At 25.0% G+C, this 15,786-nt stretch overlaps 5 protein-coding genes across 6 annotated transcripts; 2 read left to right on the forward strand and 3 right to left on the reverse strand.

Moving 5' to 3' along the window:
* Window positions 1-331: 331 nt before the first annotated feature.
* OCT59_015880 (uncharacterized protein) lies at window positions 332-1,909 on the reverse strand (the record flags this gene model as incomplete). Of its 2 annotated transcripts, none has more annotated exons than XM_025332353.1 (1): window positions 332-1,909. In XM_025332353.1, one exon carries the CDS (start codon window positions 1,907-1,909, stop codon window positions 332-334), a length of 1,578 nt encoding a protein of 525 aa, XP_025173140.1. The 2 variants fall into 2 exon arrangements, with proteins under 2 accessions (XP_025173140.1, XP_066003136.1); XM_066132113.1 differs by having other exon boundaries at window positions 332-1,567.
* Window positions 1,910-2,668: 759 nt separating this feature from the next.
* On the reverse strand, window positions 2,669-4,105 carry OCT59_015881 (uncharacterized protein; the record flags this gene model as incomplete). Its single annotated transcript, XM_025327062.1, has 1 exon — window positions 2,669-4,105. The coding sequence occupies one exon, from the start codon at window positions 4,103-4,105 to the stop codon at window positions 2,669-2,671; it is 1,437 nt and encodes a 478-aa protein (XP_025173139.1).
* A 1,470-nt stretch (window positions 4,106-5,575) lies between these two features.
* On the forward strand, window positions 5,576-7,798 carry OCT59_015882 (uncharacterized protein; the record flags this gene model as incomplete). Its single annotated transcript, XM_025333348.2, has 3 exons — window positions 5,576-6,037; window positions 6,141-6,729; window positions 6,816-7,798. The coding sequence occupies 3 exons, from the start codon at window positions 5,576-5,578 to the stop codon at window positions 7,796-7,798; spliced, it is 2,034 nt and encodes a 677-aa protein (XP_025173138.2).
* Window positions 7,799-10,749: 2,951 nt separating this feature from the next.
* Window positions 10,750-11,284, reverse strand: OCT59_015883 (uncharacterized protein; the record flags this gene model as incomplete). Its single annotated transcript, XM_025319709.2, has 2 exons — window positions 10,750-11,183; window positions 11,263-11,284. 2 exons carry the CDS (start codon window positions 11,282-11,284, stop codon window positions 10,750-10,752), a joined length of 456 nt encoding a protein of 151 aa, XP_025173137.2.
* A 312-nt stretch (window positions 11,285-11,596) lies between these two features.
* OCT59_015884 (uncharacterized protein) lies at window positions 11,597-12,992 on the forward strand (the record flags this gene model as incomplete). The annotated part of the gene is made up of 8 exons (XM_066132116.1): window positions 11,597-11,648; window positions 11,971-11,994; window positions 12,076-12,109; window positions 12,206-12,227; window positions 12,310-12,353; window positions 12,773-12,786; window positions 12,870-12,891; window positions 12,971-12,992. The coding sequence occupies 8 exons, from the start codon at window positions 11,597-11,599 to the stop codon at window positions 12,990-12,992; spliced, it is 234 nt and encodes a 77-aa protein (XP_066003137.1).
* Between the last annotated feature and the right edge of the window lie 2,794 nt (window positions 12,993-15,786).

The following is a 15,786-nucleotide window of genomic DNA, read 5'->3' on the forward strand; positions in this document are numbered from 1 at the left end:
TTATACCAATAAAGTCAAATATAACACATTGGTTTTCAAGTTATTTTTTTTTTTGATTTGTCCAAAAAAAATGTGATGATATATATATATATATAGTAAATAATTATTGTAAATATCCTGTTACTGTATACCTATAGGCTATAGTTTATAATATAATTTTTTATTTACGAACATCATAACTTGACATAATCATATACTTAAAAAAAAAACTTATAAAAAATTCATATATAAAAGAAAGTTAAATATATAAATGTCTATATTCCTTAAAAAAAATAGTTAACAAAACTTAAAAAATAAACAAATCAAATAATAATAATAATAAAATCTAACTTTAATAACACCATTTAAAATCTTTATCATCATTAAAATTACAATTTTGAAATTTCTTAATCACACCTTCATTTGTATATTTTTCAATCAAATTTTTCATCTCATTTATATAATTTAAATTATAAAAACAATCATTAGAATCTTTATCAACAATAGAATATAAATGTAAGGTTTTTCTACCTTTCCAATGATTAAAAAACCTATCCAATACCGTTATTTTAAAATTACAATAATTGATTCCAATTTTATATAAAGTTCTTGGTGCAAATCTAATTAATTTATCCAATAACTTATCAGTAAATGATGGATTAATATTATTATATGTAGATGATCTTTGATTTTGTAATAATGACATATTAATAGTAGTAAATGTTATTTTGTCTTTATAAATATATAAACCTTCCAATAATTTACAATTAGTTAAAAGTGATTCAAGTTTATCAAGATAATCATCATTTAAAGCAATTCTAACATATTTAAGATTAGGACAAAATTGAGATATACATTGAATAAAATGACCAGTATTACTATTTAATGATAAATTCCTAATATGCATAGAATCTGCCCAAATTTTTTGAATACTTCCAGTAGTTTTCTTAATAATTTCTATAGCAATAGAATAAGTTATTTGAGATACATTAAGAACTTGAAGTTCAGAATAAACAAATTCTAAATGTTTATCCAAATTTAAACTAATCCATTTATCACTGGTACCACATAATTTTAATTTTTGTATATTAATTAATTTTGCAAAAAGTGTTTCAAAAAATTCCAAATCCCTTTCTATTGATAAATAAATAAGATTATGAGCATGTTTTATTATTTCTTGACCAATGTTACAATTTGATAACTTATCATTATGTGATACATAAGTTGGTTCATCAATTTTAAGATATTTTAATTTTTGTTGCATTTCAATTAATTTAGCAAGTCCATCATTTGAATAATTATGTAAAATATGAAAAGACTCAATAGATTTACATATATGAGCCAAACCAAAAAATAATTCAGAATCATCATCACTTCTACAATTTAATTCATTAAGTTCTAAAAGACTTTTTTCAGAACCAGGAAATTCGTATAAAGGATGTTTGAAATCGGTAATATCCAAATATTTTATTCTAGAACATTTACTAACAAAAAGTTTATAAATTTCTTTTTCCAATATAAATCTTTGAGAATCATTATAATCATTCTTAAATAAAATATCATAAATATTTTTACCATTAATAGTCATATAACAATATTGATTTTTAATATATTTAATAAAACTAATATAATCAAATAAAGGACTTTTTTGTAATGATAAATCCTTAAAAATATCAATACCTTCACTTAATAAATAATTTTTTGATTCCTCAGATAAATTTAAAAAGATAATATTGAAAAATATATTTGCCCTTTTTTGAAGTTTCAAAGTAAGAGTTCTATTTAAAAATATCCAAGGATCCTTCCATAAAATTGTTACAGCAGTTTCACACCATAATCTATTAACTCTTAGGCATGAATATAAAGAATTTTTATCTTCAAATAATTCTTCAAAAATATAAAGTAAAATATCTTTATTGAGATTTGACATAATTATTATTTTTTTGTATAGAAATAAAATTAGGGTAATCTGTGAAATTTTTTTAAATTTTTTTTTTTGTTATTTCTAATTTAAGTTTAAAATTAGTAATCTTAATAAGTAAATAATCAATAGCTGCGCCATGCATAATATTTTGTACTTAGGTGGCTAAGTGGGCAATATTTCAATGAAATTTATGATTATGATCATGTTGTATCACATATTGAATGGCTTCACGGCTTCACAGCCTAAACTAAATAAAGATCATCTTTCATAATGTACGTAATAGTACTTATTTTATGAGTACCTTAACAGTATCTAATTTTAGTTAATTATTGCAGGTGATTTTTAACTGGCCCGGTGAAAATATAATTGTGACAAATACAGAGTTTACTTGTGTCACACACACTTGTTATTAACTACGATGAAAAAGGTTAATATTATTTAGCAATGAATTTACAATATAAATACATAAAATATTTTTTTTTTTGGTACTATTTTAAATTTTATTACTTTTTATTATAAAAATATGCTAAAATTTAAAATAAATCATTTTTATGATTTTTTATTCAAAAAAACGAATACAAGTATTAGTTTCGACTAAAGTAGATTCAAATTTGACTCAATCGTTATGTAGAATCGTTAGGAGAACTTGACACATAAGTAACACAATGACTAGTTAAATATATATGATGACGTATTTTTAATAAAAAAAAGTAATAGTAATAAAAAGGGTGTATTGACCGATAAATAAATATTTAATATGATTAGTTAATTTGAATTTTTTTTTCTAATCCATTCAAAATCTTCAAAATAAACTCCAAATATACTATTATGATATACTTTAATTACTCCCTCCGCTTTATATTTTTCGATCATATCACAATAGTCTATATCTACAGTTACATATTCACCTTCTGGAATGGTATATAATAACATTGAATGTCTACTTTTCCAATTATCAAAAAATAATTTTAAAAATTCCGGACGAGGAGCCACGGAAAAATAAAATTTAAACTTAAACAAACTAGTAGGTGATGACCTAGTTAATATTTTGAATAATTCAACCCAATCAATATGATCTTCAGTCATAATAAATAATCCGTCTAAATATTTACAATTAATTAATAATTTTTCCAATTCCCAAATATTACTATCCTTAATTAACAGTTTAAGATATTTAAGATTAGGACAATTTTGATAAATAGCTCGAATGAGTCTTTTGTTATCAATTTCATCATGATCTATATAACCTATTTTTATTTCATTAAGATATCCTTTCGTTTTTTCAATTAAACTTGTTAAAACGTTGATTGGAACATTTTTAACGTTCAAAAGTTGTAAAAAGGGTAAAGATACAGTTGCTAATTCATCCCATAATGCGTTGTAATTTATACCAATCACTTCTAAAATTTTTAAATTTTCAAAATATGAAAGAATATTTGTGATTGGTTGATCTACTATCTTAATATATTCTATAGTCTTTCCATGTTTAATTAATGAATTTTCAAGATTTTTACAAAATGATTCATCAACATTATCATAATCTAATTCAAAGTATACTTGATTTAATTTTTTTTGTGAATCAATTAACCTAATAATTCCATCATTATTATTTGTTTTGACAAAAAATTGGATGAAAAAATCCAATTTTTTAATCGATTTACATATTTCTGATAATCCAATCAAAATTTTCTCATCTATACCAGCATTAAAATTAAGGAATTCAATTTCTGAAAAACTTTCTTTAGCTCCAGGAATAAGATGTATTTGATAATTAAATCCATAAGGCATATAAAGATGTGTAAATTTTGCTTTGTTATTAATAAAAAGATTAAATATTTCTTCTTTAAGTAAAGAAATATCTAATAAAAAATTATAATCTATTGAAATATAAATGATCTTTTCTATTTCAATTAAATTTAAAATTTTACAAAAACTTATATAGTTAAATAAAGGTTTTTTAAATGATTTTATCAAATATTTACTTAAATTATCTCTTGATTCATCTGATAAATGTGAAATTATTACTTCTAATAATAATTTTTCTCTTCCTCTACTTAAATATTTCCAAGGATCATTCCAAAAAATTGGAATAATTATTTCACACCAAATTTTATTGACTGAAAGACATGAAATTAAAGTCATTTTATCATCTTCCAATTCTTTGAATATCAAATAAAGAATATCTCCATTTAACTTGGACATTTTTTTTTTTTTCATATACTGAAAATTTTTTTTTAAAAAAAAAAGAGGGAGGGGAATTCTCGATGTTTCAGTTAAACATTCGTATTACATAAACATTCCTTTATACGTCGTACAAAAAAATTCTTTGGTCGTTTAAATAACGGTAGATCATCTGCTGTACAATGGTTTACCTGCCGCAGTTGCAGTAAATGACACTTTCGACCTTTCAATGTTACTGAGCTAATCATACAATTTTAGACGCCATTAAAAAAATCGTAAATATAAAAAAAAAACAAAACTTCATAAATAAACCTATTTTATTCTTACATAACTGATAACACCAAACTGTATTACAACGATTTAAAATTTAATTCCTTTTGTTATTTAAATTTCAAGCTGGCATAAATCAATTTTACTATTATGATTTTATTACAAATGTAAGAAGAGTTAGTAGACGATAAAAGAAAAAATTAAAACAACTTTCAATTCCGGTCGGTTGCATTTTTCGGTCGGGTTTGTTTGTCTCATTTTGTGCAACACATGAAATATCCAATCTTTTGACCCATAAAATCTTTGGGTTTACCGGTCGAACGTGTTTCATCAATAGAATAGTTTATTTTGCATATGACCGAAAAATGCAACCGACCGGAATTGAACAAGCCTAGTAAATCTTAGTAAAAGTGCTTATAATAGTAATATAACAATGTTAATAAAAAATTAACTGTTTTGTAAAATTTTAAAAGAGATGCGAATTATCTGCTAACCCAATAATAAATTGTGTTATTAAATCTTGAACAGAAAAAAATAATTATTTAAATTATTTAATTATTTAAATCTTCGTCTAGAATTTAGTATTTTTTTTTTCTACATGAGCTTAAAACATGCGATAACACTTTCGTTTAGGTTTCTTTGCGTCTTATTGAATTAGTTAACTGTAAATCTGGTATCAAGTGCAGTTAATGTTAAACTGCTGAGCCGCAAATTTACTTCACCTACGACCATTTTGAAATAATGCCTTAATCAATTTAACTGTGAGATTGAATTTCACTCATAATAATTTATCTCGGTATAAAAATAATGTATTTCAAATGATAGCAGAAAGTTTTTAGGCTTTTTTGGTTTTGTCTAGATAATAATTGTGTTGTGCTACAGATTACTGATACACATGATGTATTTTCATCATACACAAAGATAATGGTATTTTGGCTATAATATGACGTAGTATGTACATGTTGGTCGCGGGGATCGACTTGTACTATTCAAAGGTGGTGTGGCAATTATTTGTTGCACAATACACAAATGCTCATAATGCTTATCAGAATGAACCATTTCCTATTCAATTTGTTCTTTTTTGGAAAAAATAAACCCCGAATTTACCATTCAAAAAAAGAAAAAATCTAAATCTTAATTTTTATATTGCAGATTTTTTTTAATACAATTAAGAATTCAAAAGACTTGAATAAAGTAAACAGTCATACATTCCTTAAGACTATGCGCACTGAAAACGAAGCTATTGCTCCTTTCATATCTCTTGTAAGACTTGTTTTTACTTTAACAAAAGAAATTATAGAAGCATATGAAAATGTTCAATGTATCAAAAGAACTTGTGGTACGTTAGTTAATCGAGTTAAAGCTGCTGGAATCACTATTAAAGTATTGATGAGAGAAAAAGAAAAGTATCTTGAAAATTTTAGAGATGAAAATTATTATAACACTTTTTTAAGATTTACAAATTGTTTAAAACAAATTAAGAAATTATTTGATGATGTTTCTCAATTACATAAATTTATTAAATTTATTTCAAGTGCAAGTATTGAAGAAAAGTTTGAAGAGATTATTAAAGAATTTAATACTTGTTCTAATGATTTAAATTTAACAATTTATATCGCTACACAAAATCATTTGAATAATGACCTGAAAATTTTACATAATGATATGATTGAAATGTATAAGGTATGTAAACATATAACTTTCTAATTTTCCACTTTGAATTCTTTCGTAAACAAATTGTTAATTTAATGATATGAAAAAAAAATTTTTTTCATGAACGATATAGTTTTTACAAATGATTGAATGTGGTATCACGGATACAGCTAATAATAATGAAATTACCATGAACAAGTTAGAAATTCAAAACAATGAAATAAAATTTATAGCTGAAAATATTGTGGTAGGAAACGAACGACTCATAGAAATGAATGAAGAACTCGATGGATACAAAAAGGTATATAAAACGATCAATTACTTACTAAATATGCGAATAAATGAACAAGATTCAATTAGAGCCAAAGATATTAAAGCTTCAGAACTACAAGATCCACCAAAATATGTACCACTACGACTGGGTAGCAGAGTAAAAATTCAAAAAAAAGTTTTTAATGCAATAGAAGTTGCTTGCAAACCCATTCCTAAATACATTTTTCCAATGGCCCAGAAGTACCTTGCTACCTTGGAAAAATTGGGTGCTTGCCCATATATTATTAAGTTTCATGGACTATCGGTAATAGCTACAGTAAAAGTAATAGTTATTGAATGGGCGGAATATGGAACTTTAAGGGATGTTTATCAAAATTATAAGATTAATTGGGGAGCGAAGATTTCTATTGCAAGAGATATTTGTTGTGGCTTGGCTTTTTTGCAATCAGGTATTACAATGTTATTCACTAATGAATTATGATATCGATTTCAATCCAATAATTAACTTTTTTTTAATTTTGTCATTCATCGACAGTGAATATTTTGCATCATGATATTCGATGTGAAAACGTATTAATTAATGAGAAAATACAACCTAAACTTTGCAATTTCTCATTTCCTAGTGAATATTATGAAAAAAAGATATTATACAGTAGGCATAATATAACAAATTGGGCAGCACCCGAACTATTTAATTTTTTTTTAACAGACCAGAATAAAAAGTTTAGAAAATCGGGGGTCCCTAAATACACTATTAAATGCGAAATTTTTAGTTTTGGAATGCTTTTATGGGAACTTGCTTTTCAAGAAATACCATATAAAAATATGAGTATAATTGATATAGAAAAACTTGTTTCGAAAGGTTATAGAGAAGCATTGAATTTGGGATTAAATTCTTATTTAATTAAAGAGTATTGTGAAATTATTAAACTTTCTTGGCAACAAGATCCATCATTACGTCCAGGAATCCAATCTCTTTTTAATAAGTTGCAGGGGTTATATGAGAAAAATATATTAAAATACAAAGGTACTACTGTAGATGTACCATTATTCCCAGTTAAGGTCGGTCTTGAAGCTCATAAAGATGGCAATTATAAGAAAGCTTGGGATATTTTTGAAACAAATGCAGATGTTGGTGATATGTTAGCAAAATATTGGAAAGGTTATTATTATTTAGTAGGAATATATATTAATAAGAACAAATCAAAGGCAATGAAATTATTTAAAAAAGCAGCAGATGCTGGTAATGCTGATGCTCAATTACGATATGCTTTTTGTTTAATTAATAAGGAAAATAAAAACATCAATGCTATTGAGTTTATGAAATATTTACAATTAGCAGCTGATAATAATAATGCTGCAGCTCTTTATAATGTTGGTGATATATATTTCTCTGGTAAATTGGGCATCAAAAGGGATAAGGAAAAAGGAATTTATTATTTAAGACAAGCTGCTTTACGTAAGCATGCTAGGGCAAAAGAAACACTAGATAAAAATAACATTAGTATTGAATACTAATACATCATATTGACGATCAGATTGGTCAAAAATATCAGAGATTCGGAGTTTCCAACAAGCGAACCCGAAAATTACCTTTTTCAATTTTAGTATAACAAAAATGAGTTTTTAGAAAAATTATTATTTTGCCTTTAGTGCAAGAAAATTTTAACTTTAAATAAATTTGATACAAATATGTATTACTCTTTAACTTTATTTATCATAAAAGAAAAAAAAAATAAAAAATAAATTTGTTGCTCAAACTATAAAAAGGCATACTTAACAATAAGCCATTTAAACTATTTCAATCTCTCATGAACTCTCGACCCATTCTTTCCATTACTTTTTCATCATGCATCTCCTTAAATATTCTTCTTATTGACATGCGAATATCGCACAAACAAAAACAAAATTAACACTTATACGAGCTTATATGTGTAACATAGATTAATAACCGAGGTAACTGAAGTTAATGTTAACCTAGAAATCAATATTGGCTTAGGGTCACTAAAGGTTAGGACTGGTAAACATTAGCTTAGGATGAAATGTTGACTTGGAATCATTTAGGGTTTTGTGGGTTAGGTTAGATTAGGCGTTTAAGAAAGTAAGTTTAAGTTAATATTTCAACTAAATTTTACGTTGTTTTTCATATTTTTAGATGGATGATGGTCGGTATGATGAATTTAAAGACATAACCAAATAGGACCCAGAAATATATATACAGGGGTAGGGTACACAAATGCGTCGCCATCATAGTGGAATTAGACGGAGTAAAGTTTTGATTTGCGTACAATTTTAGAATTTTTCATCTATAGTTAGGTCATCAAGATTGCGTATTTTTTATCGAAATTTTTATATGTAAAAAATTAGTTTGCGTATTTTTGACCTAAATTTGGCTAATCTTATATATATAATATATTTACTGTAAGTACTTATTTAATTAACCGAATTGTAAGAAATTTCTAAGGGTTAAAAAGTGAAATTTTAGAAAAATATTATAAAAAAATGGTAAATTCTATTTTTTCACATTAGTATTTTGTTTTATAAATAATATAGAAGCCATGATAAAATAATTAATAACTTAATGTCTGAAATTTTATTTGCGTATTTTTGCAGGATTTTCAATATCAGGTGTCAATTATGCGTACTACTCATATAAAAAGTCTCTGCGTACAGCTCATAGTAAAAAAATTTTTCGCCACCTGACCCCTATATATATATTTCTGGGTCCTAACCAACATCAGGAGAATAAAACAAGCGTAGATCTACAAAATAATACACGTGTGAAAAACTACGCAAATCTACACCACTCGCGACGATATACGAGTGTGAAAAATTTAGAGGAATTTTCAATAGTATAAAATAGTGTACTTTTAAAAATGACGTAGTTTTTTTAATAGTAAAAAATAGTGTAGTTACCATATTCTCAAATTTTTTCACATTTTGTAATTTTATTATTTTTTTTTACTTACACTAGTAGGGAGCCGAACTGAAGCATTTTTATGTTTTTACTTACACTAAGAGTCGAAGTGAATTACCCACTATTAATTATATTTTATTTATTTATTTTTTACTTACACTAGGAATCGAACCGAATACCTCGAGATAAACTATTAATATATTAAGTCTCATTATCCGACCACTACACTATTTGTTCTTTTTTTTTAATTATTAGTATTATATTTCATATTTATCTTAGAATTAATATGTATTTATATAATTTTTTTAGTGTAGATATATCTATTTGTGTAAATTTTATGCAACTTTTTTAATACAAAATATTTTAAGTTACATTTTCGCGTGGGTTATGCAAAATCGTGTATTTATGCAAATTTCTAAAGTGTAGATTTCTGAAACTACCTACTTATGTAGAATTTATGAAACTTTTTAAGATACAAGTCAACGAAATATTTTTTTAAATTGTTTTTATGTGTAGATTACTTAAATCATATATTCAAGAAGTTATTTCAAGGTAAAAAGTATCATAAAATTTTCGTGAATAGGTAGTTTCGAAGATTTATAAGATACGCCTTATTAAATAACTATGTTTTAAGTGTAAATTATGCAAAATTGTATATTTATAGATTTTTACGGAGTATAAATTTCCAGGGATTATACATATTTGACAACTTTACGCTAATATTCGCCTCATATAATCTCCTGATGAAATTAACCAATGTATCTAAAATTTCTAATGAGTACAATAAAGATAATTTGTCTGGTAGTATTGATTCTGATATTGAGCCTAATTATAGTCAATTGAAGAATTTTTATAGTGAATAAACATTTGCTTCTTTTGATGTACTGGAAAATGTTTACTCTTTTTGAATAGGATTAGAAACAGAAATTGTCAGAATTGAGAAAAAAGAGGGTTTATGGTCATGAAAAAATTGGATCTTATACAGCCTGTACTGAATGTGGCTTTTTACTAAATGCAAATGTTCAAATTTGGTTTTTGTTAGCAAATTTGCTAAAGATCATAACCATACGTTAAATACTAGCAAAAAACTGCTCCATCATTGCGTAAAATACCTTAGAATGTAATGGAAAAAAAAAGTCTTATGTTAAAAAGTGTCATTTGAGTTGTAAAATAATTTATCTATCTCAATTAGAAGGGATAGAAGTAATAATCATATAAATTGCTTCAAAGGACTAACAACTAGATAAATGAATTAGTATATATTTTAAGTGTTCATTGCTATTAAAATTTATAAGAAATAATGATTATAATATTACTCTAAGGCAATATTACTTATAAATTTTTAAAATACGGATTTGGAAGTTAAACTTAAATTTGCTAAATAAGTTGCAAACGAATATAAAATCATAAATAAAAAGTTTTCAAATATATTTAATAATGTTTACTTTATTGTTAAACTATAAAAATACAAAATTACAAATATTTTAATATATAATAATTGATAAATAATCCAATAACTGAAATAAGGAATAAAATAACAGAATCATTATTATTAGATCATACAGTCAGAACCCTGAGACTCCTCTTGTAAATAAATTTCAGTAAGTTTGCGACTTGAAAAACATGTTTGTGGATGAAATTGTATAATAGGAGTATTTGCTTGTTCTTGTCCTAAAGCTTTGTTTGCTTTTACAAATTCCAACATATCATTTTCTAATTGATTATCAATATCAGGTACTCTATATGCACCATCATCCCTATCCTTGTTTATTTCGTAATATTTATTAATACATCTGGTCCATTCAGATATAATATTTTCAAGCATTGTTATAGTTGGTCTATTGGAAGGGTCTGAATCCCAACATTTTTTCATTAAATCTATATAACATTTTGGAGTATTTTCAATAATCTCAGGACGTTTTCCTTCTTCACAAATACTCAAGATAAGGTGATAATCATGTGCTTCACCTTTAAATGGAGGTTTACCTGATGTACTTTACTGTCAAGGCCAATTTTTTTACAATTATTATACCATCCATGTAATCATAATGTTACATATACATACATGTTATCATGTATGTTAACATGAATATTGACAGGTTTTTGAATTATAATAATAATGTAATAAACCATTACAAAATAATAATTGTCAAGTATTATGCAATAATTATTTTTTTTCTTAATAAATAATTATTTTGATATATATGTTATAATTTGTTTAGATCTAATGCATTACACAAATATTATAATATGATAAAATTCAGCATTACAATATTTTATTTACATATATTGCCAAATATAATTATAATATTTTATCTATGCATTTTAATCAAAACTTTTGACCTTTAACGTTATGTAAATTTTGCCGATCGGTCATATGAATCATCACATTTTGACCAATGGCAATACTAGTCAAAACGAAGGATCAGCTGATCGGACTAGTCAATTATAGTCTGTGCGGCAAATGATAAACTTTTTAAGCTTTAAAAAAAAAACTTTTTTTCGGTAAGTTTCAAAAGTTTCGTTTTGAAACTTTTTTTTTCTTTTTTTTTTTTTAGGTATCAGTTTCAACTTTTGCTTTAGATCGGTAAGCTTTGAAAGTTTCATTTCAAAACTTTATCGTTATTTTGATTTTATTTTAAAATTAAAAAATTGTATTTTATTTTTTTTAGTATCATCGGTGCTTTGAATTGGTAAGTTTCAAAAGTTTCGTTTGTTTCAAAACTTATTTTTTGGATTTTAAAATAAAAATTTTTTTTTTTATTTTTTTTAGGATTTGTCATTGTGCTTTTGATTGGTAAGTTTTGTAAGTTTCACTTTCGAAACTTTTTTTTTGTTTTTTTTTAAATAAAAATCTCTAATTTCTTTATTTTTTTAGATATGAATCAGCTTCAACTTTTCGCTTTGGATCAGTAAGTTTTGGAAGTTTCATTTCAAAAAATTTTTTAAATTCTTTTTTAATATTATTTTGAAGAAACTAATCATTCTTCTTTTATCTATTTTGTAAGTTACCAAGTTCGGTTTTTAGATGTAAGTTTTGAAGCGAAACTTTATTAAATATATTTTTTTAATTTTGAAGAAACTAATTGTTTCTTCTTTGTCTATTTTGTAGATTTTTGTCTTCAGCTTTGGCTTGGTTTCTTGGGAAGTTTTGAAGTGTTTTGTTTCAAACTTTTTTAGTAAATTCTTTTTTTAAAATTGTTTAATTTTTATTTTATTTTTTTTTATATTTGGTTATTTCTTTGGTACTTTGGATGGTAAGTTTTTGAAGCGAATGCTTCAAAATTTTTTGGATTTTTTTTAAAATAAAAAAATTATTCTAATTTTTTTCTTTTTTTAGATATCGGTGCAAAATTTCTAATCAGTAGATATTAGCTTTGCAAGCTCTGAGTCACTTTCTTGCAAATGCAATCACAACTGAAATATTCATACCTTATTCCATTTCGCTGACACCTGAATTATTTTGATCGGCACCCTCATGTGACATTGTGACGTGCGATTTTCAATTGGTAAGCTTAAAAGTTTCGCTCAAAACTTATTTTTTTTGGTTTTTTAACTAAAATTTTTTTTTTTAGGTCTACTTTAGATGGTAAGTTCATTTCGGAAATTTTTCTTGGGTTTTTTTTTTTAAAAAAAAAATTTTTTTAAGGTTTTTTCTCCTTTTTTTTGTAGATATCGGTAGATTGAATGATCGGTAAGTTCCAAAATATGTTTCGTTCTCAAAACTTCTAAATTTAATTATTCTTTGTTAATAATTTTTTCTTTTTTCGTAGGTGTATGACTTCTAAATTATGATCAGTAAGTTTCAAAATAGGTTGAAACTTTTTTTTAACTTTGCTTTGAAAATCTAACCATTTTTTCTTTTGTTTATTTTGTAGGCAACATCTTCGATTTTGGGTCTGCTCTTTAGATAAGTTTCAAATTGAAGATTATGGATGTATTGATGGTAATTTATGGTTTCATCTTCACCCGTTAATAATTGTTGATTAGCAACCTAGAATGCATTTCATTACACAGATGTACAGGAGAAGGATTACATAATAAAAATAATATGGAATACATTTAACAAATTTTATTATTTAATTAATGATTATAGCAGAATTATTTTATTAATGTAATATCTATTATAATACTATTATACTAATAATAATATACATGTTATAAATATAAAACATTGATGTTGTAATTATGTATAATATATCTATTGTAATGCGAAATAAACCATGTAGAACATATTGTAAAATTCATGTTATAATACATATATGACATAGTGTTTTAATATATTTACCACTATAATAGCAGGTTGGCGCTCATGAATTTTATAACATACTTATGATAGGGTTTTTATATGGTTATCAAAAAAGTCTACATTGATAGTAAAGTAAATTCCCACATTATCATTGAAATACTATAAATATCACTTGCAAGAATATAGGGATTTCTTCTTAATATTTCAGGTGCCATATAAGGTAAAACTCCATAAATTTCATTATTATTATTATCAGAATCTTGAAAATCACTTATAGGCTTACATAATCCTAAATCAATGATAAATAGCTCATCGTAATTATCTGACATTAAAATATTACCATCATGAAAATCACCATGAGTTAAATTTGATTCATGAATTACTTTAAGTCCTAATATAATTTTTTTCAATAGCTGTAACCTGTCCTGCCACTTAAATTTAATTATATCGGATAAACATTTTCTCAAACTCCCTTTTTTTGCATAACTCATTACTATTATATAATTTAAATTATTCGGATCTTGGGTATTCCAAAAAATTGAATAAATTTTGAAAATGAATTTTTCTGGCAATTATAATGATATTTCCACTGTATAAACAATAAAAAAAAATTATTAAATTTTTGTAAAAGAAAATAAAATATTTCATTAAATATAAATACTATACTATTAAATATAAATACTATACCTCATCAAAAAATTTACTATTTAAACTTGATGAATTATTGAGTATTTTAAGAATGACCTCATAATCTGTTTGTCTATTCCATTGTTGTTTGTCAGAATTCCAACTAAAAATGGGTCCATCTGACCAAATAGCTTTATAAATTTCACTAAATCCTCCTTTATCATAATAATTAATACTTGACAATTTATTGTAGGGTATCCACTCTAAAATTTCATAACTATTTTTAACATTATGTTGTGCTTCTTGAATAAATTTATCAATAAATTCACTTCCACTGGTCCATTTTGGAAAATCATGTTGGAATCGTTTAACATTACATTGTTGGCACCACTGGTAATGAATATATGGCTGTTTGCATTCATTACATTGCTCATACCATGGGTAACAAATATGTGATTTTTTGCATTTATTACATAATTCAACTTCATCTTTAGAACTTACTTTATCTAGTACTTTTTGATGCCAATAGAAGGCTTTTTCTAAATTTTTTTCTGTTCCTTTTCCATTTTCATAGCATATAGCTAAATTAAACATTGCATCAGTATAGTCATTTTCTGATGCTTTTTGATACCAGTAAAAGGCTTTTTCTAAATTTTTTTCTGTTCCTTCTCCATTTTCATAATATTTGGCTAAATTATTCATGGCTATTTCATCACCATTTTCTGCTGCCTTTTGATGCCAATAAAAGGCTTTTTCTAAATTTTTTTCTGTTCCAGTTCCATTTTCATAACATATAGCTAAATTATTCATTGCATCTTTAGCACCATATTCCGCTATTTTTTGAAACCAATAAAAAGCTTTATCTAAATTCTTTTCTGTTCCAACTCCATTCGTATAATATAAAGTTATATTATTCATTGCTCTTTCATGACCACATTCTGCTGCTTGTTGATACCAATAAAATGCTTTTTCTAAATTCTTTTCTATTACTATTCCATTTTCATAAAATATGGCTAAATTAAACATTGCACCAGCATAACCACTTTCCGCTGCTTTTTGATACCAATAAAAGGCTTTTTCTAAATTCATTTCTGCTTCTTCTCCATTGTAATAACTATTGGCTAAATTGAACATTGCTACTTCATCACCATTTTCTGCTGCTTTTTGGCACCAATGAAATCCTTTTTCTAAATTCTTTTCTGTTCCTATTCCATTATTATAACAATTTGCTAACTGGAACATTGCTTCTGTAACACTATTTTCTGCTGCTTTTTGATACCAGTAAAATACTTTTTCTAAATTTTTTTCTGTTCCTTCTCCATTTTCATAGCATATGGCTAAATTGAACATTGCTCTTCCATAACCATTTTCTGCTGCTTTTTGATACCAATAAAAGACTTTTCTAAATTCTGTTCTATAAATTCTTCATTTTTATAATAAATGGCTAAATTAAACATCGCTACTTTATTACCATTTTCTGCTGCCTTTTGAAACCAGTAAAAAGCTTTTTCTAAATTCATTTCTATTCCTTCTCCATTTTTATAACAAATAGCTAAATTAAACATTGCTACTTCATCACCATTTTCTGCTAATTTTTTTACAGAATTAATACATTCTTTACAAAATAATTCTTCGGTAATAATTTTATTGCAATACAAACAATTTTTGGTGTTTACTGTATTGGCATTTTTATCCAAAATATTTGGTTTATTA

This window comes from Rhizophagus irregularis, chromosome 24 (assembly GCF_026210795.1).
Source record: "Rhizophagus irregularis chromosome 24, complete sequence".
NCBI lineage: Eukaryota > Fungi > Glomeromycota > Glomeromycetes > Glomerales > Glomeraceae > Rhizophagus > Rhizophagus irregularis.